This window comes from Apium graveolens, chromosome 9 (assembly GCF_009905375.1).
Source record: "Apium graveolens cultivar Ventura chromosome 9, ASM990537v1, whole genome shotgun sequence".
NCBI lineage: Eukaryota > Viridiplantae > Streptophyta > Magnoliopsida > Apiales > Apiaceae > Apium > Apium graveolens.
The window spans coordinates 230633443-230661064 of record NC_133655.1 but is presented as its reverse complement, the minus strand read 5'-3'; the positions used below and the strand labels follow the sequence as shown (position 1 = coordinate 230661064).

Here is a 27622-nt window from a genome sequence, read left to right as displayed (position 1 = left end):
TCGATCCACATACTAAAAAAAATACACTCCACAAGTTCTGAGGTTCGAATCCCGTCAACAACAAACATTTATATTATTATTTATAAAAATACATATAAGTTCTCAGGTTGGAATCCCCTTAACAACAAACATTTATATTATTTATAAAGATACATATAAGTTTTCAGATTCGAATTTCACTCAACCACAACAAACATTTACATTATTATTTATGAATAAGATATCATCAATCATATATTATCTATACTATTTGAACCTAACTTGAAATTATAATTATATAATCATTATTTAGTATTTAATTATTTATATAAAATTTTAATAAAATTATATAAAATAAAATTAAAAATGTAAGCTAGTGGAAAGTAATAATTGAACTCCTCTTATTTAAAAAACAACAATTGAGACAGGATTAAGGGCTTGTTTGGCCATCCCCTTATCGGGGGCTTATTAACTTATAAGCCGTAAGTACTTATCGAAGAGTGTTTGTCGACGCAACTAATAAGTCGAATTTACAACTTATAAGCTGATAAGTTCAATGTTGGTAACGACGTACTTTTTCTCAACTTATTTTGAATTTTCACTTTTTTATTAATTTTAGTTTTTAAATATATGTTTTAAATGTTAAGTTAATTTAAAAGTCATGAATTAAGATAATAATATTTAAAAATTATTTATTTTAGTTCATTTAAGTTAAAAAAAATTCTAACTTATAAGTAAAATTAACCAAACACTTACATAACTTATAAGTATTCATCTATTTATCACTTTTAAGTTACTTATTAATTTTAAGTCATAACTTACTTATTTTAAAATTTCCCAAACGGGTACCGTCTCCCCAACATATCCGTACACACCGATAGTACACTACACTTGGGTCTAAACAGTTCCTGTTTGCCTTCTCTCTCTCTAACATTTCCTGTTCAAGCTCCAGCTTTTATGAACTCTCTCCCAACCTCGATTCTCCATCGAACATCAATCTAAAGCTAATCTGAAGGTAACATCAACTTTTACTCGCTCTAACTGTATTCTAACTGTATGATTTGCTATGAAAATTTATACTATACATATGTGAGTCTCCTAATTTAGTAAATCAATTTATGTACTTTGTAAATTTTAGGATTTTGGATGACTTCATGTATTTGTTTGTGTTGCTTGATGTATCTATTTGATTGTAACTATTTTAGTTTTCTATCTATTCGATTGTCTTAATTAGGTATGTCCCTTTATTGAAGAATTTACTGCTTGCCTTAGTTGTTAACATAAAGCTTATTATACTATAAAGTTTTTTAATCTGCAGTTTCAATGGAGGGAGTCCAACAACGTGTTCGTGTTGTTTTCGTTGGGGATCAACACACGGGAAAAACAAGCTTCATTTATAGTGCCGTATATGGATACAGTTACGCCATGTGCCTGCCTTCAACCCTCCATCCTTTCCGCATCGCTGATACGGATTTAATCGATACTTCTGCTAATTACAGGTTACATTATTTTCCCCCCTTTTTCGTTACAATGTTACACACATGTATTGTGTACATTAAAACTTTAAAAAAATATATCCAACAATTTCTTCATGCTTTCCTTTCTTAATGTTAATCCCAATTATTTACCATTTCTAAAGTTTCTAAAAATAGTATAATTTTATTACATAAAAATTAAATTAACTACCCTCAGAATATGTATTGATCGGTCCTCCTTACTTTCTTTAACTGCTTTACTTGAGGCCGTTACTCGATCCAAACCCAAACGCAAACAAACGAGCGGGAGTCCAAATTTATGGTCTCATATTCTGTACATTTTGATTAATGGAACTTAAGACAAATTAAAGGCAAAATGATTAAAACACAGTGTGCTTTTTTAACTATCCACTATATATTATTCGGCACCCATAATTTATTTTCATGTAATCTAACATTTTGTTGCAATTACTAATCTGAAGTGGACAAAAACTTCATCAAGAACTGAAGCAAGCTGATGTCATGGTGCTAACTCATGCTTGTGATGTTCCTGCCACTCTTGCTCGCATTCATACTTTGTTAGTCCCTTAACAATGAAACAAGAATTACAGAAGGGGGGTTGAATGGAATTCTTGAACCTTTTTCTTAAATAAAAATGTTCTACTCGAGTATATAAATATAAGTGTTTTAACTAGCACAATGCGGAATAAAAATTAAGTGAATCAAAAACACAAGTAATTAAAAACAAATGCCTTTAAAAACTTTCTGGTGGATTGAATGTTTCCACCAGAGATATATTTATAATATATCGAAGGAACTCTGTGTGCTAGAAAGCTCACAGCTGCTTACAAATTGAACAACTAAGAGAACAAGGAGAAATGCTAGAAATACAACTTACAAAGATTTCTCTCTTCTTAGTTTTCTTTTGTTTCTACTCTCTTGGTTGTTTCTATTTGCTACTCCTTGATTTATATAACATCAAGGTTACACAGTAATAAAACTAAATGAAATAAGACAAAACGAAGTAAGACAAAGTTCATTAAGTCTTATACAGTGCTGCTTCATTGCTCTGTTCCAGTAGTAGTCAACGTTTCCACTTTAATACCGGAAATGGCAATGTTTTTTTGCCCTTAAACCCTGTCAATGGGCTCCCACACCTCCGTTGCATACATTTGGCGCATATGACTGCAATGTCACTGTCAACTGATATTTGAATCCCTTATCCGTTGAGTATAATATTATCCGTCGACAGCTTCTTGATCATCCGTTGACAGCTACCTTGGACATCCGTTGACAGCTACGTTTGTTATCCGTTGATAGCTACATTTGTTATCCGTTGGTAGCTGTTTTAGTCATCCGTCGAAGCTTTGCTATTCATCCGTTGATAACTCACTTGGTACTTGACTTCACTTCACTTATGCAGAATTACAAGAAATCACATATGTATAATTAATCAACCTATTCTGCATATCTAGTTGACACCAACATACCTTGTGAACTATTACAGAATCTAAGCAAAGGTGTATGCAGAGATGTGCTACAAAACTTATTGTTACATAAGCTACTCACTCGATGAATAATGGAAAACATTATCCGTCGGGACTATATAGAGTTATCCGTCGGGATTAGTTTCCATATCGGTCGAGTGCTACATTATTTGCTAAAAAAAATTAACTAAGGTGTTTTGTTGAACAAATCATCAAGTTCACAACATATCCACAACATACTTACTGGCTTCCTATATTACGAGAATTAGAGGTTTTCTTATTACCTTTTTTTAATACTTTCCCTTTAGATTAGAACATTATCCTTAATGTAAGTTCGAAAGCACATAAGTAGTTCCAAAACTAATCTTCATATCCTCTTTTTTGATGAAATGTTTGGATTATGGTGGACATGTTTGAGCAGGTTAAGGTGCAAGTGATAGTAGTGGGTTGTAAGCTGGATTTTCTAGATGAACGATAAAAATTTGAACTAAAGCACTTGACATCCGTTGTTATGAAACAGAATCCCGAGATTGAGATTTGCATAGAAAGTTCCGCAAAGGAGAATATAAGGGTACATATTTTGCTTCACTCTTGTTTTACTTGCACCATCAATGTCATTGCTTTGTTACTACTTATTTCATGTATTTTATCCACATGTATGATTTGTTTATTGAAGTTGTCTACTACATTTAAGATATAAGTTGATATTGGCTATAATCTGTTTCCAGGAACGATTTTTTTTTAATATTAAAACCATAGATAACTTTTAACAGTCAGTTCCTGTTAAAGATCTCTTCACTTCGGTCCGTGTGACATTTGATTTGTTTTCTCAAACAAATTTTTGAAGTCTAGACAGTTAAGAATTGTATCGAAAATTAACTTGATCGTTTTGCAGATTCGTAAGGTTTTGGAAGCTTCTAGGATTGCAGCGAATTATCCTTCATCACCGTTATTTGATCAGAATCGAATACTAAAACCCCAATGCATGAGTGCACTGACCAGAATCTTTCGTTTATTAGACACGGACAATGATGGTTGCCTCAGTGAGGAAGATGTTGACTCTTTTGAGGTTTATGTTACTTTATCAATGTGCTCTATTGAAGTCTCCATTGGTACTTCATTTCGAGCTAGTATTTTAGTTTACAATCCTATAATGCACGAGCAAGAATTTTAAATTATTTAATAATGAATTGCAACAATATACATGTTTTCATACTCTTCGCCTTCCTCCTGAAATGAACAATCTCAAGAAAGAAGTGGCAGAAATTTTGACAGACGGCGTTTATGATGGGGGTCTTACTTTGACTGGATTTTACCATTACTTTAGACGGTTAAGAGAGGAAGGCCGATTAGATCTAGCATGGGAAGTCCTAAAGTCATTTGGCTGGAAAGATGACAGCAACTTTGAAATTAAATTTAACGTCAATTTTGACCAATTTAATGGGGATGACTTTCAACAAATAGAAGAACAGACTCGCGATATTGTAAATTTTATGTGCTCTTGGTTCATGTTTCATATTTGGTGTGATCTTATTTCTTTTTGTGAAAAGACATAGTTTTTATCATTATCACGAACAACATCTTATTATTAAATAAGATGTAACTAAGAGGTTGAGGGTTCAAAACTTTACCCAAAAAAGTAAATGAATCGGTTCAATTTCATGAAATGTTCAGCTTAGTAATTGAAGTTTGAAATGTTCATGCAGTGTTACAATGTGTATGAGAATTGCCACATCCTTTAAGATTGAGGGGATTCTGTATTACAATATTTGTGTATTTTGCAGTCAAGCTCTTCTTACTGGTTCTGTTTCTTGTATATCAATTCCACCAGTTGCATATTTTAATATTGGTTATTAAAAACACTAATGCCTATTTGTCTTTTACTAGATTGTGGAGCTTACAAATGAAGCCGTTGAGTTCCTTAAAGAGATCTTCTATACATATAACATTGATGGTGTAAGTTCGTGTTTCTATTGCAAGTTGTCGGCACTTAAAAATTATGCCTTGAGTATATTTATAAATCTTTATTAATTGTTAACCTAATAACCTACGTGGTATTGAGATTTTTATAGCTAATTTAGTTCTATATATTACATTGAGAATATATTTTCCCCTCCATGTGCACTTTGTATTCATGTATATATTTTCCCCTATAATAAGGCAGACCCAATAATAAAGGCCCAGGGCCCAATTACAAGAGCCCAGGGAGTACTCAGCTTTAACCTGGAAGGGCCCAGGACACGTGGCAACATCACCACCGTCCAGGTACCCGGGATTCAGAACGTTCCTACGGTCCGGATCGGGTAGTACTCTGACGCATCCTAGGCGTCCAGATGCCCTACACTCCAAAAGGCAAACCTACGGTCCAGATTAAAAGGTACAAACCTCTAAACCCTAGTAGGAGGCCTATAAAAGGTAGAACAGTAGGAAGATTACAGGTTACAATCTCACATACTCTCTCTCACCTATACTTGCATACACACACGTACACACCATAAATATACTCGCATAATTCTTGTTTTGCCTCTCTTCTCCTTAAAACCCTTTCTCATTCTCACGCCGGAGGTGCCGCGGGGACGCCACCCCCCTCCAGTTCTGTTTTGTAGGTTCCCACCCTACAGCTACACCGCACGCCGCCGCCATTTCCGTCCAAAAGGAGTTGAGTCCGGGCCCGGCAAGGAGAAGGCCCTATGGTGATTTGGGATTATCATTGGCGCTAGAAGGAGGGGTCGGACCTCCGTCCAGTGGTTTTCATATCCTCAACATCTACCCTATCTAGCAATTCAGAATACCACCCCTCACATTGAATAACCATGACTACGAGAAAGAGCAAAGCGGCCGTTTCTACTTCTTTCCTTCCACCTCCACCCCAACCCAGGGATGGAGATATGGAAGATCTGGATGAAGGGCCCCCCATAACCCAGACTCCATCTCAAAATCTCCAACTAGGAGATCAAAGAATAGTCATCGAGAAAGCTGCCCATAAGCACACGGGGACTTCCGCCAGCCCGTGGGGAAGTATGACCCCAGAACAGATACAGGCGGCGATGGACCTGTGGAAGGAAAAACATAATGCCGAACCTGAGATCCGCCCAGGAGATCAACGAGAACGCTCCGGAGAATCTCGAGGATCTGTCTTTGACCGGATTGCAAAGAACTTAAAAAACCCACCAGAGGATGCCAGGGATGAAATAAAGAAAGCTGCCCTCCGTGAGAGAATCCGGAAAGAAGAAGAGGCTAAAGCCCAAGAAGCTATCGAAAGGTGAATCCGGGAGGAAGAGGCAAAGCTAAAAAGAAAAGCACATCGGATTCAGGTTTCTTCTGACTCGGAGCCCGAAAAGGAATCCAAGCAAGAGCAAATGGCCCGGGCCCTCCGGGATCTTAAAAGAAAAGTAGAAGGCGATATGGAAGTGGGAGCAGCAGCCACCCCTTACACCAAGAAATTGGAATCTACCCCCAGAGAAGCAGGGCTCAAACACTTTAGTTTTGACTATTTCGATGGATTAGCCGACCTCGACGAGCATCTGAACTATTTCGAGCAAATCTCCAATATTTATGATTATAGTGACCTGACCAGGTGCCGCTTCTTCACATCAACACTAAAGGGGGGAGCCCAGAAATGGTTCAGCCGCATTCCGTCCCGGAGTGTGGACTCCTGGAAAGACTTCCGCGAGATATTTTTGAAAAGGTTCAGAGCAAATCGGATGAACGAGCTGCAAATGTGTCATTTGGAGACAATCTAGCAGAGAAGCAAGGAATCCCTCCCCGAATTTATCAAGAGATTCCAGGAAGCGGTCAATCAACTTTCTAACTTGGAAGAAAATGAAGCAGTAAACATCTTTCGGAAAAACTTGCATCCAATATCCTGCGAAGTATACGTAAAAGATTTGATCCACAGGGAACGTCAAAGCCTGGCGTCTGCTTATGCCTTGGCATCAAAGTTCATAAAGGAAAATGATTTTCTCAGGTCAATGAAAATGAATCGGAGAATTCAGGACGACGACGAGTCCCCGGTGCGTCGCTCGTCGTCCCGAAAAGACAAAAGATACAAACTGGACCAACAGGCCAACTACATTCAACAATCTCGGGGAACCCCACCCCGGGAAGGCTACTCTGAACCAAGGAAAAATGAAAGAAAATCTAAGGCCAAAAGGGAGCCCAAGCCGGAACCCGAATGGACCCCCCTCAACCGGCCCCGGGTAGACATTTTGCGCGAGGTTGAGGGTAAGCCGTTTTATTATCCACCGAAACCTTTACTAGCACCTCCGGAGAACAGGGCCCGGGACAAGCATTGTGGCTATCACGAAGATCATGGCCATACCACAGATAACTGTTTCTCTCTCAAGATGTTCATAGAAGACCAGATCAAGAAGGGAAACATGAACCAGTATCTTCAGAGGAGGTTGAATGAAAAAGACAGGGCCCCGGGAATCGACAAAAATGTGGTGAATGTGGTCTTCGGAGGCACAACTTCTCCGCCCCGGAGCCTGGACCAGGAGAATGACGTGATGATGATCCAGCCTCTAGAGGATGAGCCAATCTGCTTCTCTTACTCTAATTATGAGGGACTCAATCCGGATCACAATTTGGCATTAGTGGTCACCCTAGATGTTGCGAATAACGAGGTAAAGAGAATTTTAGTTGACAATGGTTCCTCTGCTAATATTGTATTCGAACACACACTTAATAGGATGGAGCTCGGCCACCTCCGAATGGACCCCTGTCTTGAAGATCCCTTGTACGGATTTGGAAATACAATGATTCCAATCCGGGGCATCATTTATCTTCATATTATCTTTGGTACTACACCCCAGCAGCTCTCTCATGTGATGAAGTTCTATGTGATAAGTGCAACCTCATCATACAATATGATCCTGGGGAGGCCACCATCACCAAGCTCAGGGCAATCCCCTCAACTATTCACTTAAAGCTCAAATTCCCCACCCCGGGAGGCGTCGGAGAATTGAAAGGAGATAGGGAGATGGCAAGGAGATGCTATGGTCAAGCCTTGGTCATGGCAGAAACGAAACCAGAGAACAGGAAAAAGATAATATCCCTACCCAAGGGACAAAGCAGAAAGAAGCACCGGGAACATCTCAATAAAAGGGCCCGATTGGACGTAAATATGATTGAAGAGTACGGGTACAACGTAACCAACGCTGATGCCCGGATTCAGAAATTTGTGGAAGGCAAGGAGAAGACAAAGGTCGAACCTGCCCAACAGACAATTAAAATAGAGTTAGAACCCGGGAACCCCACTCGGAAAATCAAAGTCGGAAAAGGCCTGGAAACCACGTTCCAAAAAGAGCTTGTGGATCTATTGAAAGAATACGCTGATGTATTCGCTTGGTCCCCGGAAGATATGCCGGGGATTGATGAATTTGTGGCAATGCACAGTCTGGACGTAAATCCAAAACAAAGACCAATCAAGCAAAAACGAAGAAACTTTGCTCCGGAAAGACAATAGGAAATCGATCAAGAAGTTGAAAAGTTGTTGAAGGTAGATATTATCTATGAAATCAAGTATCCGGATTGGCTAGCAAATGTTGTGCTAGTCAAAAAACCCAATAGAAAGTGGCGAATGTGCATGGATTACACAAGCCTCAATTCTGCATGTCCTAAAGACTCCTACCCCCTGCCCAACATTGACCAGCTGATAGATACAACCTCGGGTCATGTTATGCTAAGCTTCATGAATGCCTTTTCAGGGTACAACCAAGTTAGAATGAATCCGGCGGATATCGCGAAAACGGCGTTCATTACACACCGGGCTGTCTACGCTTTTGTTATGATGCCATTCGGGTTAATCAACGCCGAAGCAACATATCAGAAAATGATGAATACCATCTTCAAAAGTCAGCTGGGCAGGAACATGGAATCTTATGTTGATGATATGATCTCTAAGTCAGTCACAATCCCGGATCACATCAAGGATCTCAAGGAATGCTTCGACAATTTGAGAAAGTACAACATGAAGCTGAACTCGGAAAAATGCGCTTTCGGGGTCCCCTCTGGGAAGTTTCTTGGTTTTTTGGTCAGTGAGCGGGGAATAGAAGCCAACCCGGAAAAGATCAAAGCTATAATGGAAATGACAGTCCCCCGGACTCAAAAGGACATTCGAAAGCTTGCAGGATGCTTAGCAGCCTTTCGAAGATTTATCCCAAAATTGGCAGAAAGGTGCTTGCCCTTCTTTGAGCTGTTAAAAGGAGCCCGGAACAAAAAGCTGATCGATTAGTCCGCGGACTGCCAGACAGCATTTGAGGAAGTCAAACGACATCTGATGAACCCACCTATCCTGTCAAAAGCAAAGCCCGGAGAACCCCTTTATCTCTATATCGCAGCTGGAGAAAGGGCGGTATCTTCTGCACTCGTCCGGGAGGAAAATGGTTCACAAAGCCCGGTATATTATGTAAGTCAAGTCCTGAAAGATGTTGAGACCCGGTACCCAAACTTGGAAAAATTGGCCTTGGCTCTCGTGCACTCGAGCAGGAAGCTAAGGCAATATTTCCAAGGTCGGGAAATCAAGGTCATCACTAATCAGCCACTTCGGAAAATCATCCATAAGCCAGATGCCTCCGAGAGACTAGTCAATTGGGCGATTGAATTAAGCCAGTTCAATATCAAGTTTGTCCCAAGGACAGCTATAAAAGCCCAGGTGTTGGCCGAATTCGTCATGGAATGCACCTTTCCTGAAGTCCCGGGGACACCTAAGCCCCAATCCGAAGAAGAAAAAGAGACCAACGATCGAGATTCCTGGACACTACATGTTGACGGTTCGGCAACAACCGAGAGGTCCGGAGCTGGCCTGATCCTTTCCAGCCCGGGCGGATTCACGATCCAACAGGCCATAACCTTCGCCTTCAAAGCAACAAACAACTAGGCTGAATATGAAGCTTTTCTCTCCGGACTCAGGTTAGCCAAATCCCTTGGAATAAGGCGTTTAACCATTTATAGTGATTCTTAGATTGTGGTAAAACAAACCAATGGTAAATATATCGCAAAAGATCCCAAACTGGCCCGGTATCAGAAGATGGTAAGGGCAATCCTGGAAACCATCCCGGACCCAACCATCTTGCAGATAAACAGAGAAGAAAACGCGAAGGCAGACGAGATGTCCAAGCTCGTCCAGAATACTTCAGATTTGAGCAGCTCGGTATACTTCGAGGAGCTCAGAGCCCCCAGCACCGATCGGCCCGAGGTATTATGTGTTAGTAGCCCGGATAACTGGATGACTCCTTACATAGCTTATCTTAAGGACGGGAGCCTTCCGGAAGACCAAAACAAAGCGCGATACCTCAGGTATAAGGCGACCCGTTTCTTTCTGGAAGACAATCAGCTATACCGCCGCACTTTCTCTGCCCCCGACTTTAAAATGCGTGGACCCGGACAAAGTAGATTATTATCTCCGGGAGGTACACGAAGGAATCTGCGGGGATCATTTAGCCGCTAAAACCCTAGCTTACAAAGTCATTAGACAAGGCTACTACTGGCCTACCATCCACGCTGATGCAGTTTCCTATGTAAAGAAATGCAGCAAGTGCCAAAAGTTCAGCAATGTGCCGAATCAAGGATCAAGCCTCCCCGGGTCTGTTCTCTCCCCGATTCCATTCGCTGTCTGGGGAATTGACATCATGGGTCCTTTCCCCCGAGCAAAAAGGGACCTTCGTTATGTGCTGGTGGCAATTGATTATATGACTAAGTGGGCAGAAGCCAAGGCCATGAGAACCATCAATCAACAAGACTACATCAAATTCGTGGATTCAATTGTGATGAGGTTCGGGATCCCAATGGTTTTAATCTCAGACAACGGGCCGCAGTTCGTGGGTTCGGATTTCGAAGCCTACCTCAAAGAACTCGGGATAAGACACAGGAAAGCATCTATGGCTCATCCGCAAGGAAATGGACAAGTCGAGGTCACAAACAGGACCATACTCCGAGGTTTGGAAAAGAGACTGGAAGACTCAAAAAAGAATTGGCCGGATGAACTCCCAAAGGTTTTATGGTCAAACAGAACCACCTCCCGGACTGGAACCGGTGAAACTCCATTTAAGCTTGCCTATGGAACCGAGGCCCGGCTACCGGTGGAAACCGGATCCCCCTCTCATAGAGCGGTCAACTTTGACGAGGTCTCCAACATAGAAGGCCTCAGAACCAACCTCGAACTCTTGGATGAAGAGACCGGGCCGTAGAAAAAATGGAAAGCTACAAGGAAAAAACAAAGCTTTACTTTGCGAAGAAGGCCAAAATAAGAGAATATATGGTCGGAGATCTAGTACTCTGGGACACTGAAGCCTCGGACCCAACTAATCAAGGGAAACTACAGCCGAACTGGGAAGACCCCTACATAGTCAAGGAAGTGCTCCGTCCGGGAACTTACAAGCTGAACTACCTCAGCGGGACCGAGGTCCCCAACACCTGGCACGGAACAAGGCTAAGGAAATTCTACCAGTAATAGAAAGGTGCACATTCTGGGAACATCTCTACATTTATACTATGATATTTTGATGTAAACACTATTCCTATTCACCCCAGAATGTAATTTTTGCTTTCAATATGAATGAAAGACTCCACTTAAAGCGTTCCATAGCTTGAATCAATTTCATTATGTTGCGTATTTATTTACCATCGGATTTAAAAACACAACCCATGTGTACTTAGAAAATTTCTATTCTACCCACCCCGGGGTCTGTAAAAACACAACCCATGTGTACTTAGAAAATTTCTATTCTACCCCACCCCGGGGTCTGCAAGAACACAACCCATGTGTGCTTAGAAAATTTCTATCATACCCCACCCCGGGGTCTGCAAAAACTCAACCCACGAGTACTTATAAAATTTCTATAAGTTAAAAATTTTACCCCACCCCGGGGTCTGCAAAAACACAACCCATGTGTACTTAGAAAATTTCTATTCTACCCCACCCCGAGGTCTACAAGAACACAACCCATGTGTGCTTAGAAAATTTCTATCATACCCCACCCCGGGGTCTGCAAAAACTCAACCCACGAGTACTTATAAAATTTCTATAAGTTAAAAATTTTACCCCACCCCGGGGTCTGCAAAAACATAACCCATGTGTACTTAGAAAATTTTTATTCTACCCCACCCCGGGGTCTGTAAAAACACAACCCATGTGTACTTAGAAAATTTCTATTCTACCCCACCCCGGGGTCTGCCAAAAAAAACACAACCCATGTGTACTTAGGAAAATTCTATTTTACCCCTACCCGGGGTCCTATAAAAACTCAACCCACGAGTACTTATAAAATTTCTATAAGTTAAAAATTTTACCCCACCCCGGGGTCTGCAAAAACACAACCCATGTGTAACAAAATTTCCTAACGTATAGAAGTCAACAACAAAGGAAAGAAAGAAAAGCACAATCATATAAAACAACCCCGGGGAAACACACCCCGGGGAGCAAATCAAAGTCATCCAGATTACAGACAAGATAAGTTAACTAAAAGGCTGAATTTAGACGATACTAAAAACAAAGAAACGAAAATTACATGCCAAGAAATGGCAAAGTCTTCAAGCTTCTGCTGCAGGCTCGGCAGGAGGAGAGGGAAGCTGCTCAGGCTCACCTTCCGGAATTTGAGGCTGCTGGGCAAGTGGCGATCCAGGATAAGGAGGGATGTTACTAGATATTCTGACACCAGACTCCATGGCCCGAACGCTTTCCTTCTCCTGCTCCAATCGGGTCTCCTCTTCAATATACCTCTCCAGAAAGACGTCGATTGTACCCCAAGGCTCCTCGCCGAGGTACTTCGAAGCAACATTCCAGCAGATCTGGATCTTCTCCAGCGCTTTGTCGTTCAGCTCTTCGAAGTACGCGGGAGTCCCCCGGAACCCAGCCAGAACCTCTTCGGGAGTGGGCCGGGTGGCAAGATCATCCTTCAGCTCCTTGTTTTCCGCCCTCATCTCCCGGACTGAAGCCTCGGCCCGGTCCTGCCTCTCCCGGATCTCGTCAAGAAGCTTCTTATGAGCAGCAGCCTCCTTGGCACTCGCTTCCTTCAAATCCTGAATCTCACGGGACAACCTCTTAGATTCGGTTTTGTAGACCTCAGCAGCATCAGCCTTCACCTGTAGGCTCCGGGCTATGCAAACCAATCCAGTGACCCGGGAGTGAGCCTGAAATCATTACACATCACGTTTAAACGATACAGATACGGAAAAAAGACAAGTACGAAACCAAAAATCAAATTGGTACGAAAAAAGAACTTACATCGGTAATATCCTCTTGAAGCCCGACCAGGAAGTCTTCGAGAGGCTCCTTTCTATACCTCTTCCTTTTGGCCGTGCTGGCATAGTTCTCGAAAAGCTCCTTCCGGCGAGCCTCCGGGGTAAAGCTAGCCAGCAAGGCCTTCAGAGTTTCCAGAGTATCCGGGGCTAGCTCAATAGCGGCTTTCTTGGAAATATGGTCCTCGGACCCTTCTCCCCCTTTCTCCCCGGAACCAGCAGGAGCACTCTTCCTCTTCCGGGGTACTGGGACCTTTGTCGCATCCCCTTGTTGGACATCTTCGGCCCGGGGTTCGTTGATCACAATCGTAGTCCTCCCCGGACGTGACGGGGCCGTCTTCCGGGCAGTATCGTCGCCCTCACCAAACTTCCCTTTCCCGACATCCACACTCGTCACTCCTCCAATCCTTCGCAACTTGGCCGACAAATCCTTGAGCTGAGCAGACATGTTCGGGGGATAAGGAATTAACTTGGGAATACCTGAAAAAGAAACAAGATATCAGTCCCGGATACAAGAAAACGATAAAGTTTAGAGCAGCAAAATAAAGATAAGGCAAAAGACTTACAACCGACAGCTTGCATGTTTTCATTGCTAATAAAAGTGTCCCGGGTCCATTGCGTCCCAAGTGCCCCATAGAAGGCATAAACCATCACGAGAGCTGCTTGCCCGAGCCGATGGACCGGAAATCTATCTGTTTTAATTTCGAGTTGATGGAGTGGCATGAACTCCAGATCCCCACCCCGGACGAAGATAAACTCCCGGTGCCACCCTTTAAGTGAGGTCAACATGCTAACCGGTAATACCATCTTATCTGAAGGATATCCGCAGTCCTCGATCCTAAACAAGAACTCATATATCGGTCGGGAAGTGGATCTCTTAATCTTAAAGATATGGGGGAAAAGTTTGAAAGTGGGAAGGTAATCTTTGGCATGACAACAGGCTAGGAACCAACTTATCCATTTTACTGAATTCGGGGCCAGTTGGGTGAAAGGAATCCCATACACGTCCCGACAGAGAGACTTGGTGAACTGGTGTAATCCGAGGCGCATGCCCCGGAGGTGATCTAAGGGAATTCCAACCCATCCCCCCTCCGGTCTGTGATACACCCTCTCGTGACTCTCGGGCCATCTCCATTCGTTTTATCCTCAAGGTTAAACGCTAGCCTAAGGGCGCCATCTACCTCGGCATCTGTATACTTATCCTGAACCTCTTTATGAACCACCCCACACTCATACCTGGTCCCCGGGGCGGTGAAAAACTTCCTGTTCATATCGTCCTCATCATAAGGCTCCCTACCACCTAACCTATCCGGGCCCCCGTATGCCTCAGATAAATCTCTGTAATAAAAGCCCAAGGGCTTAGGGTTCACTCGGCACTGGACAAAGTAGTCATCTACATCCTCCCAAGATCCATCCAGATTGGACAAGGTACCCCGGGGCCTAAAACTAAAGTCTGGGCTAGAACCTGTCGAGACTGGTCACCTCGGGGAGGCATCTCTACGGAGCTGCTACTGGAAGAAGAGGAAGAAGGGTATAATGCGTTTAGTTTGGCTAAACCAACAGGACGCTCGGGGTACCGGTTCCTAAGAGGAGCAGTACGCTTAAAATGGCTACTAGGCATATATTGTGTGTATCTATATAAACCCACCCCGGAGTCAATGCCAAACCCGAAACCAACAACAAAAACAAAACAAAGAATAGAAGAGTTTTAGTAACAAATCGTGTATGTATCTTATCCCAGAAACAAGATCTACAGCATATATATATAGATACAACCAAAAACATATATCAAGAACACACCCCAGACCCTTCAACTTTTTACACTACTAAAAACCCACTTATTCGCATACAAAACTACCAAAATTCACGATATTTACACAAATCAAACACAAAACCATTGAAGAAGACATGCAAAATCTACACAACTACACAGATTTAAGGTCAAAGCAACAACACAGTGGTGAAAATCGAACAAGGAATATGAAGGGGCGAATCAAAACTCACACAAAATGGCTACATGCATTGCGAGAATGAAAGAAAAAGAAATGAAACAAGAAAGCAAAAAGATCAAGATACTTACAAAGTAGCAGGAGAAAGAAATGCGGCTTCAAAAAATCTCTGCAAGATTTCTCATGTCTCTCTCTCTATCTCTCTGTGGAAGTTTCTGCGTAAAAGAAAAAAGAAGGGGAGAAAGGCGGTATTTATAAAGAAAAGAAAGACAGGTGAAAGGTTTTTTGAAGAAAAATTAACAACACCCACGTGGCAGCCCGTGATTGGTCCCAAAAAATAACGGCATAGCAGTTATTACATGACCTGTCATGTAATCATTACGTGGGCACGTCTTTTTAGGAGAAAAAAGGGGGAAGTTAAAGAATATCACACTCAAAAGATACGCATAAACGTATGTATCTTTGACCCCAGCTGGAATCCTAACAGTCGTCTGACACCCCGGATTTGCAGCGTCAACTTTTCACAGTCCGGTCAAATCAAATGTCAGGAGTGTACTTGTCCACCAAACCGTTCCCAAAATTCAGAATCAAATGACTAACCAAGTCAATCCCGGAGTCTCATTACCATTTGACCCCCGGGGTTAGGGGGCAACAAATCAAAAAACCCCAAAAAAATTTCTAAGTACTTCAAGGAATCCCACCTTGAACTAAAATGAAAATGACTAACCAAGTCAACCCCGGAGTCTCATTACCATTTGACCCCGGGGTTAGGGGGCAACAAATCAAAAAACTCTAAAAAAAAATTCTAAGTACTTCAAGGAATCCCACCTTGAACTAAAATCAAATGACTAACCAAGTCAACCCCGGAGTCTCATTACCATTTGACCCCGGGGTTAGGGGGCAACAAATCAAAAAACCCCAAAAAAATTTCTAAGTACTTCAAGGAATCCCACCTTGAACTAAAATCAAATGACTAACCAAGTCAACCCCGGAGTCTCATCCCCATTTGACCCCGGGGTTATATGGCAACAAATCAAAAAAAAAACCCAAAAATTTTCTAAGTACTTCAAGGAATCCCAGCTTGAACTAAAATCAAATGACTAACCAAGTCAACCCCGGAGTCTCATTACCATTTGACCCCGGGTTTAGGGGGCAACAAATCAAAAAACCCCAAAAAATTTTCTAAGTATAACTACTATACTCCCCCATCCGGGTAAACCCGCATAAGGGAGTGGGGGGCAAATGATAGCCTATAATAAGGCAGGCCCAATAATAAAGGCCCATGGCCCAATTACAAGAGCCCAGTGAGTACTCAGCTTTAACCTGGAAGGGCCTAGGACACGTGGCAACATCACCACCGTCTAGGTACCCGGGATTCAGAACGTTCCTACGGTCCGGATCGGGTAGTACTCTAACGCATCCCAGGCGTCCAGACACCCTACACTCCAAAAGGCAAACCTACGGTCCAGATTAAAAGGTACAAACCTCTAAACCCTAGTAGGAGGCCTATAAAATGTAGAATAGAAGGAAGGTTACGGGTTACAATCTCACATACTCTCTCTCACCTATACTTGCATACACACACATACACACCATAAATATACTCGCATAATTCCTGGTTTGCCCCTCTTCTCCTTAAAACCCTTTCTCATTCTCACGCCGGAGGTGCCGCGGGGACGCTACCCCCTCCGGTTCTGTTTTGTAGGTTCCCACCCTACAGCTACACCGCACGCCGCCGCCATTTCCGTCCAAAAGGAGTTGAGTCCGGGCCCGACAAGGAGAAGGCCCCGGGGTGATTTGAGATTATCAGAGGGAGTCCAACAACGTGTTCGTGTTGTTTTCGTTGGGGATTAACACATGGGAAAAAAGCTTTATTTATAGTGCCGTATATGGATACAGTTACGCTATGCGCATGCCTTCAACCTTCCATCCTTTCCGCATCGATGATACTGATTTAATCGATACTTCTGCTAATTACAAGTTAAATTATTTTTTCCCCCTTTTTCGTTACAATGTTACACACATGTATTGTGTACATTAAAACTTTAAAAAAATATATCCAACAATTTCTTCATGCTTTCCTTTCTTAATGTTAATCCCAATTATTTACCATTTCTAAAGTTTCTAAAAATAGTATAATTTTATTACATAAAAATTAAATTAACTACCCTCAGAATATGTATTGATCGGTCCTCATTATTTTCTTTAACTGCTTTACTTGAGGCCGTTACTCGATCCAAACCCAAACACAAACAAACGAGCGGGAGTCCAAATTTATGGTCTCATATTCTGTACATTTTGATTAATGGAACTTAAGACAAATTAAAGGCAAAATGATTAAAACACAGTGTGCTTTTTTAACTATCCACTATATATTATTCGGCACCCATAATTTATTTTCATGTAATCTAACATTTTGTTGCAATTACTAATCTGAAGTGGACAAAAACTTCATCAAGAACTGAAGCAAGCTGATGTCATGGTGCTAACTCATGCTTGTGATGTTCCTGCCACTCTTGCTCGCATTCATACTTACTGGCTTCCTATATTACGAGAATTAGAGGTTTTCTTATTACCTTTTTTAAATACTTTCCCTTTAGATTAGAACATTATCCTTAATGTAAGTTCGGAAGCACATAAGTAGTTCCAAAACCAATCTTCATATCCTCTTTTTTGATGAAATGTTTGGATTATGGTGGAAATGTTTGAGCAGGTTAAGGTGCCAGTGATAGTAGTGGGTTGTAAGCTGGATTTTGAAGAACAACCTGCAACTTGAGATATATATATATATATATATATAACTGTATGTGTATTGCGTTAAACCTGAGGAAACAAATATGCAGAAACTGAACTGACTTTTATTGACTGCAATGCTCTACTAAATAATACAAAACGAGACTCAAACGTTAACCACGTTCCCTACAAACCAGGTACTAGAAACTGACTCCTACTAAAACTCTACACTACTAACTTATTCAAATGCAGGCTCCTAAAACTACTCTCACGACCAGACTTGGTCAATACATACATGTAACCAAAGTAAACTAGTTATTTAAATAAACTAAACGTAATAAATATAAACTTAGTTTAGATTAATTCCAACAAACTCCCCCTTAATCTAAACTAGTTTATTTCAGACAAATTTTTGACACCCAGGAGACTCCGCATCTTCTCAAACTTAACAATAGGCAATGCTTTAGTGAGCGTATCAGCTCGTTGTTCCTGCGTTTTCACATACTCCAGTTTAATGTCTCCGCGTTCCACACAATCTCTGATGAAATGATAACGTATGTCAATGTATTTCGATCGACCGTGAAACACTGGATTTTTGGCTAGGTTTATAGCTGATTTATTGTCGACATACAATAGCACTGGACCTGGGTCTTTACCTGCAACTGCTGCCAACAAGTTCTTCAGCCATATACCCTGACAGGCAGCCACTGTGGCTGCCATGAACTCCGCTTCACAGGAGGATAGAGCCACGCATTTCTGCTTCTGAGAGACCCATGTAATGACACTTTCATTTAGATAGAAAACAACCCCCCTTGTGCTTCTTCTGTCGTCAATGTGTCCTGCCAAATCACTGTCCGAGTACCCTGTGAGTTCATTGTTGCCGCTGTTCTTGCTGTACATCAAGCCATAATTAGTTGTACCCTTTATATAACGTAATACTCGTTTAACAGCGTTGAGATGCAGAACCGTGGGTCGTTCCATATAACGACTCACTATACCAACCAGAAAAGCTATATCCGGCCTGGTATGAACTAAGTATCGAAGGCCGCCCACCAAACTCTTATACTCTGTTGAGTCAACAGCCTTTCCATGAGGATCTTTTGTAAGCACCAATTTTGGGTCCATCGGATACTTTGTTGGGTTACATCCTGCCATACCAGCCTTCTCAAGAATCTTATTAGCATATGCAGATTGTTTGAGCTCCACGAAGCCTTCCCCCTGTGTCACCTGAATTCCCAGATAGTAAGACAACAAACCAAAATCACTCATCTCGAAATGTTGCTCCATTTGTTGCTTGAATTTCTTTATGCCTGCTGTGCTCGTTCCTGTTATTAGAAGATCATCAACGTAAACAGCAACGACCAGGCTTTCATTTCCTTCCCGCCTCGTATACACGGCATGCTCGTAAGGGCATCTAGTCAGACCCATCCCTTCAAGGCACTTATTCAGTTTTGAATACCAAGCCCTTGGGGCCTGTCGAAGACCATACAAGGCTTTGCTCAATTTATAAACTAAGTGCTCCTGACCTTTCTTTATAAATCCTTCTGGCTGTGAGACATACACTGCTTCACTTAGTTCACCGTTCAGAAAAGCCGACTTTACGTCTAAATGGTGGATTTCCCATCCATTTTTAGCAGCCAGTGCGAGAAGGAGCCTGACCGTTTCAAGTCTTGTCACCGGGGCAAAAATCTCATCAAAGTCAACGCCCCGCTCTTGCACATAACCTTTTGCGACGACTCGAGCTTTATACTTCACTATGTTCCCACCAGTGTCTCGCTTAGCCTTGAATATCCATTTTAGGTCAATCGTCCTTTGTCCATCAGGCAGCTTAGTGAGGGTCCAGGTCTGATTTCTTTCAATAGCTTCTATCTCTCTTTCCATTGCTTCTCTCCATTCCCTTTTCTTTGTTGCTTGGCTGTAGTTGATAGGTTCATCCACACCCATCAGTAATAATTCATCTGACAGCTCCACTTCCTCTGTTTCATCGTACAGTTCACTCAATAATCGTAGTTTTCGTGGTTGGCTGCTTTCTGAACTCTGATTTTCACTACCCATCGAGGATGTTATAGACTGCGGAGTGTTTTGATCAGAACTAGTGTTGTGATCTGAACTTGTTGCCTCTATTGAATTTATACTCCCACCTCCAGTGTACCGTGACTGCATTGGAGTGTTATACTCTGCACCGAATTCTGTACCGCCCGTCTCGCCAAGTGCTTTGTCAAATAGAGTATAATTCCCATGATGAGCTGTTGTATAATTTTCTACCTGGTTCCATGACCATCTCGCCTTCTCATCGAATACGACATCTCGGCTTATTAAAATTTGCTTGGTCAAAGGATCATATAATCTATATCCTTTTGTGCCAGCCTCTCTACCAAGATTAATTACAGTCCGACTTCGATCATCCAACTTTCTTGTATGGACAGAAGGGACTTTCATATATGCAATACACCCAAAGATTTTTACGTGCCCAAAGTTTGGCTTCTCACCTGTTAACACCTCATGAGGAGTCTGTGTAGAGAGTGCTCGTGTGGATAATCGATTCAGAATGTATACGGAGTGCCTGACTGCCTCTCCCCATAAGAAAGCCGGTAAATCCATAGATTTCAGAAAACTTCGAGTCATTGCTACCACCGTACGGTTGCGCCTTTCGACTACGCCATTCTGTTGAGGCGTATACGGGGTAGTATATTATCTGTGGATACCGTTTTCTTCACAGTACGAGTTGAAACTCTGAGAACAAAATTCACCACCGCGGTCTGTGCGCAATGCCTTTATCTTGTCTGACCCATTCTCTACCAGAGCTCGAAATCTTTTGAAAGCGTCAAAAGCTTCACCCTTTTCCCTGAGCATATAGACCCACATATATCTAGTATAATCATCAACGAGGAGAAGAAAGTACCTGTTTCCACTTGGTGTTTCGGGTGTCATTGGACCACAAAGATCGCCATGGATCAGCTCGAGAATTTTGTTTGCTCTGTATTGTGACTGTGCGGGGAATGGTTTCCTGACCTGTTTAGCCATCAAACAACCCGAACAAAGTTCTTTTGGAGCAGTTATAACCGGTAGACCCTCCACCATCTCATTCTTAGACATGAAGCTCAAAGCCTGAAAATTAACATGCCCAAGACGCTTGTGCCACAGCCAAGAAGTCTCCTCTGCTTTGGTTAACAAACAAGTAGATTCATGATTTTCAAGTTCAATTTTATACAATCTATTTCCTGATCTCTTGACCCTCATAAGAAGTCTTCCCCATTCATCATATATCCAGAGCCAATCCCCATTAAGCACTACTTTATTTCCATCCTCAGCAAGTTGTCCAAGACTTATAATATTATTACGGAGATTCGGGATGTAATATACCTCACGAAAAATCTTTTCTTCTCCGTTCTTGCATTTAAATGCCACTGTCCCTTTACCCTTTATGTCAACCGTAGACCCGTCTCCGAAACGAACCTCCCCTGTCACTTTCTCATCCAACTCCCTAAATTTGAATCTTTGCCCGGTCATGTGATTACTTGCGCCGTTATCCAGGTACCAAATGTTTGACACTCTTTTGCCATTTTCACCGTCTACAATCAAACCTGGGATTACATTCCTTTCGTTCAAAAACAATTTTCGTTGTCCGCATTCTGCCATTAACAGCGCTGGTTCATCATCAGTGGTCTGTAACATGTTGACCTCCGCATGTTGGTCCTTCTCTCGTTTGGGCTTTCGACACTCGACCGCATAGTGACCATAGGCGAGACAGTTGAAACATCTAATTTTGCTCCTATCTCGCCCCGTACGAACACCTTCCTTTCCACGATAGTCACCTCCATTTTGACGTCCCTTTGAGTTAGACCTTTTGAGCCACTCATCTCTGGTTAACAACAATTGACCACTCTCTTGTTTTTCTCTCTTAACCCACTCATCCTCTGTGAGTAATAATTGTCCACCCACAGGTTCTTCCTGACCCTTGAGTCGTTCTTCATGGGCCTTTAAAGACCCGACTGCCTCCTCTACCGACATTTTCTCGAGATCACCAAACTGTTCAATTGTGGAAGCTATCTGCAGAAATTTTGTTGGTACTGCCCTTAATAATTTTTTCACAACGTAGCTTTCTTCCACACTTTCACCCAAAGCTCGGATGTTTGCAACTAACCCATTCAATTTAAAGCAAAAGTCGTCCAGCAGCTCCCCGTTTTTCATCTTCAAGGACTCGAAATCTGCTTTCAATGTTTGTACCTTTGCCCTTTTAACACGCTCCGCACCGAGACACATAGTTTTAAGTGCCTCCCATGCTTCTTTAGCAGTGGTTTTCTCAGCAAGTGACAAGAGGAAATCCTCAGGTATTCCTTGAAAGATTGCTGCTAAAGCGAGTTTATCGACGGTCTCGTCCACATTCCCCTTAGGATCTTTGGGTTCTATAGCTTGCCATACCCCATGTGCTTGCATGAACACCTTCATCTTAATAGCCCATGCGGTGTAGTTTTCTCGCGTCAACATCGGATAGTTCAGACCAACTCCACCCTCTCTTACTTTCCCATTCCCTGCTTCCATCGTTGTTCCCCTGGGCATATATTTTGTCATCCGCCAGAGGTCTGGCTCTGATACCACGTGAAGAACAACCTGCAACTTGAGATATATATATATATATATATATAACTGTATGTGTATTGCGTTAAACCTGAGGAAACAGATATGCAGAAACTGAACTGACTTTTATTGACTGCAATGCTCTACTAAATAATACAAAACGAGACTCAAACGTTAACCACGTTCCCTACAAACCAGGTACTAGAAACTGACTCCTACTAAAACTCTGCACTACTAACTTATTCAAATGCAGGCTCCTAAAACTACTCTCACGACCAGACTTGGTCAATACATACATGTAACCAAAGTAAACTAGTTATTTAAATAAACTAAACGTAATAAATATAAACTTAGTTTAGATTAATTCCAACAGATTTGCTAGATGAACGACAAAAATTTGAACTAAAGCACTTGACATCCGTTGTTATGAAACAGAATCCCGAGATTGAGATTTGCATAGAAAGTTCCGCAAAGGAGAATATAAGGGTACATATTTTGCTTCACTCTTGTTTTACTTGCACCATCAATGTCATTGCTTTGTTACTACTTATTTCATGAATTTTATCCACATGTATGATTTGTTTATTGAAGTTGTTTACTACATTTAAGATATAAGTTGATATTGGCTATAATCTGTTTCCAGGAATGATTTTTTTTTTTAATATTAAAACCATAGATAACTTTTAACAGTCGGTTCCTGTTAAAGATCTCTTCACTTCGGTCCGTGTGACATTTGATTTGTTTTCTCAAACAAATTTTTGAAGTCCAGACAGTTAAGAATTGTATCGAAAATTAACTTGATCGTTTTGCAGATTCGTAAGGTTTTGGAAGCTTCTAGGATTGCAACGAATTATCCTTCATCACCGTTATTTGACCAGAATCGAATACTAAAACCCCAATGCATGAGTGCACTGACCAGAATCTTTCGTTTATTAGACACGGACAATGATGGTTGCCTCAGTGAGGAAGATGTTGACTCTTTTGAGGTTTATGTTACTTTATCAATGTGCTCTATTGAAGTCTCCATTGGTACTTCATTTCGAGCTAGTATTTTAGTTTACAATCCTATAATGCATGAGCAAGAATTTTAAATTATTTAATGATGAATTACAACAGTATACATGTTTTCATACTCTTCGGCTTCCTCCTGAAATGAACAATCTCAAGAAAGAAGTGGCAGAAATTTTGATAGACGGCGTTTATGATGGGGGTCTTACTTTGACTGGATTTTACCATTACTTTAGACGGTTAAGAGAGGAAGGCCGATTAGATCTAGCATGGGAAGTCCTAAAGTCATTTGGCTGGAAAGATGACAGCAAGTTTGAAATTAAATTTAACGTCAATTTTGACCAATTTAATGGGGATGACTTTCAACAAATAGAAGAACAGACTCGCGGTATGGTAAATTTTATGTGCTCTTGGTTCATGTTTCATATTTGGTGTGATCTTATTTCTTTTTGTGAAAAGACATAGTTTTTATCATTATCACGAACAACAACTTATTATTAAATAAGATGTAACTAAGAGGTTGAGGGTTCAAAACTTTACCCAAAAAAGTAAATGAATCGGGTCAATTTCATGAAATGTTCAGCTTAGTAATTGAAGTTTGAAATGTTCATGCAGTGTTACAATGTGTATGAGAATTGCCACATCCTTTAAGATTGAGGGGATTTTGTATTACAATATTTGTGTATTTTGCAGTCAAGCTCTTCTTACTGGTTCTGTTTCTTGTATATCAATTCCACCAGTTTTATATTTTAATATTGGTTATTAAAAACACTAATTCCTATTTGTCTTTTACTAGATTGTGGAGCTTACAAATGAAGCCGTTGAGTTCCTTAAAGAAATCTTCTATACATATGACATTGATGGTGTAAGTTCGTGTTTCTATTGCAAGTTGTCGGCACTTAAAAATTATGCCTTGAGTATCTTTATAAATCTTTATTAATTGTTAACCTAATAACCTGCGTGGTATTGAGATTTTTATAGCTAATTTAGTTCTATATATTACATTGAGCATATATTTTCCCCTCCATGTGCACTTTGTATTCATGTATATATTTTCCCCTTCGTTTTTAATTTAACTTTTCTCATTAGTCGATTATTTTTTTTAAAAAAATAACTTCACCGCATTTTTCTTCATCTCCCACTCATTGATTTGTATAGCATATTTGTTGTATTTTGACGACAAATCAGTAGTTAAACTTACCCGAATCACTAAGCTGAAATCAGTACTATTTCAGAACCACTACATTATAGTGATTCTCGTAGGCATAATTAGTGATTTATCGCCGAAATTTATCAAATATGGTATTCATACTGATTGTTGGAGGATGTAGAAAAATATATTGAAGTTAGATTTTAAAAATAGATCACCAATTGACGGGAAAAATTCAATTAAAAATAGAGGGAATTAGATGGAGTTGTGTGTGGGAGGGTATATTTAAATAGGGTGGGGTGCAATTTGTAGTTTGTATTTTAATTTAATTTGTACTGGAGCGCTATATATAGATTATATATATATCTTTCGAATTAGTAATGAGCATGAACTATAAATAGGTCATGATAAATGATGATTTGATAAAGTAAGGAATATCTCCTGTAGGCAGGTTTTCCTATTTCTTGTCTTGTTAGAATTCTATAGACATTGTTTCACTTGTTTGAATTTTTATCAGGATGGAACTCTTAAAGGGAGTGAGGTTGAGGATTTTCTTCCCACTGCCCATGGGAGGTGATTTAGTTTTTTGTTTATACTAAAATTTAATAGTATCTTATCCTTGTATTTTTTTTCCCAAATATGTTGTATTCATGTTTCAGAATTTTTACAGCTGATGAAAATTTCGAGTTCTATGTTTTATTAGTTTTCCTGAAAAAGGTGCCTCCATGTGATCTCATAGCAATAAAATTCTGTAGTTAGAAGATTGTATAAGTATAGGAGTTATTAGAATTAAAAGGATATGAAAGAAATTTGGTTTATTGACTAGTGTCTTTTGATATCCAGTTGTGATTGCGAGTACATATTAGAATTTCTCAGTTGTAGTCATGCAGGGTCTTTTGACTCTATGTGCTGATCATATCTCAAATTTGCTGGACAGCCAGATTAGTTATTATTTTATTGCTAATTAATTTTTCTTGTTTGGCATAATATATCTTAAATTTGATGGACAACCAAAATACATACTAAGCCATTAAATTTTTGAAGAAAAGTTGCACCTTAATTTTGTTAGGTGTGGTCGTTTTAATAGTTGTTTCATTTTGTATTCTAGCTAGTAGCTACTATATCTAGCTAGTAGCTACTATCGTGGAAACTTGAAAATATCCAGAAAAAGAAAGTTAAGATTCCTCAAATTTTGAAAATGTGAAGAATTAATTTCCAAAATGTATTTCTTTTAACCTTATTTTGGAACATGTATTAGTAGTTACTTTTGTAGTTATTTCATATCATGCATTAAATTACCAACTTTTCTCAATAAATTACTTCTATTGAAAGTAATATTTTACAAAGACTTAGACACTTAGTTTAACAATCAATAATGATGAGGTGCAAGCAACTCATGATAAGTCTGTATTGTGGTGACGTTCATCATGCTCCTTGATGATTCCTACTCACAGTGTCTCCATGTTTACCTCTTCAACCTGCAGTGATTGGAGCAAAGGTTTATACGAAGTTGTTGCAGAGTTGGGAGGGCTTTCAATTGATAAGTTTTTATCAGAGGTGTGGTGCCATTCAAAATTGTTATTGTGTATATTCTTCTATTGTAGCGATGTTCGTTTACATAAAATGTTGATGTAATGCATGCATGTTCCATTTCTAGCGGAAGTTATCAACTCATTTCTACCAATATCATAATATATTTATTATAAACTGTAAAATAAAAAATGCACAAGGGATAGATGCAGTCACTCATCTGACCATGCAGGAGCAGAGATCACTTAGAGAAGTATGAGATTATGTATACATATATTTTATAAAGGAGTACTCTCATTACATATGCATATTTTTTATGGAGTACTCTTGTTACATATGCGCGGAACCTATACATTTTGCTGTCTTATTTATAAACATGACTGTACTAGCATAATTCTTTGACCTCACATCACCAGTCATATAATTCATGTGTTGATACCTTCTTTGCAGTTTTAATACAATGTCTTCAAAAACATTCCATACATTATTATTACATTTGTTTCACTATAGAAATTTTTTGGATATGCATGTAACTTTGGTGTGTGGTTGCGTGTTTGAAACCTTTTTAGTTCCCTTCCTCACTTTGTCACAAAAATAAATTTTGGTGTGTAGTGGGTTCTTTTGACTTTCCGAAATCCTGCTACTAGTGTTATGAACCTAATGCTTATTGGCTATCATGGCACTCCTTTTTCTGCCATCCGTGTAACTGAAAGAGGGAGCATAAACGGCGATAGGAATTACTAGTTTACTCTTAATATGTGATAAACCTGTTCTTGAGTTAATAGTTTACTATGTATTACTCCAGTTTACTGATTTTTAGCAGTCAGGATATTTTACGGTTTAAAGGAGGAGTCAGAGTGTCTATTGTATAAAAGTTCTTACTTTTAATTTAAATGACAAGAAAGTTGGATTTCTAGAGCCGGATGATTTGTCATTTGACAGATTAAGTATTCATGACCTCAGAGGTGCTATCTAACAATCCCCCCAATTGGTGTATTATGTAAATATGTACAAGTTTCTAATTGATAATGTCAAAACTATCTAAATGCAGAAATAAAACATAAGTATAGTCTTACTGTCAATGTATCAAAACTTAATCTTTCAGTCTTCAACCTTGGTAAATCCAGTAGCATCATCAAAGAATTTCTTGAATAGATTTTCTTCAAGAACATTTAAATACATTTCCAATTTCTGTATGATATCCTTGATCTAATCTGTAGATTCATCATTCTGATAGATAGCAGCTCTGAGTTCATGAATACTAGATCTGCCAAGTGACAAATCATCTCTTTATTCTTACAAAATTGTTTAAAAATCTTATGATTCTTCAGTATTATCATATCTTGTTCAAGTGCTAGCTTGAGATTTTTGATTCGATATAATCTTTATCTTAGAATGAATGTGTGTAGTGATGCTTGCTGCTCATTGCTCATTTCTCTCCTTATAGAGTTTTATGCATATCTTATATTCAGTCAGTATCTTACTATCAGTCAA

General features: G+C 40.2%; 1 protein-coding gene across 15 annotated transcripts in view; it reads left to right on the top strand.

Moving 5' to 3' along the window:
- Positions 1-859: 859 nt before the first annotated feature.
- LOC141687155 (mitochondrial Rho GTPase 1-like) overlaps positions 860-27622 on the top strand; it is a 46795-nt gene continuing 20032 nt past the window's right edge. For 5 of the 15 annotated variants that reach the window (XR_012560947.1, XR_012560946.1, XR_012560948.1 and 2 more), the window contains exons 1-10: positions 860-994; positions 1298-1478; positions 4829-4897; positions 17569-17692; positions 22876-22926; positions 23253-23426; positions 23557-23841; positions 24245-24313; positions 25116-25171; positions 26083-26155. Coding sequence is in view for 12 of the 15 variants with exons in the window: in XM_074492328.1 (XP_074348429.1) it covers positions 1303-1478; positions 4829-4897; positions 17569-17692; positions 22876-22926; positions 23253-23426; positions 23557-23841; positions 24245-24313; positions 25116-25171; positions 26083-26155 (1077 nt within the window). In the remaining 3 variants the exon portion in view is untranslated. Of the gene's footprint in view, positions 995-1297; positions 1479-3362; positions 3513-3836; positions 4054-4828; positions 4898-17568; positions 17693-22875; positions 22927-23252; positions 23427-23556; positions 23842-24244; positions 24314-25115; positions 25172-26082; positions 26156-26740; positions 26974-27622 lie in introns of those variants that run through there. The other 10 variants (XM_074492331.1, XM_074492324.1, XM_074492326.1 and 7 more) reach the window with 10 other exon arrangements.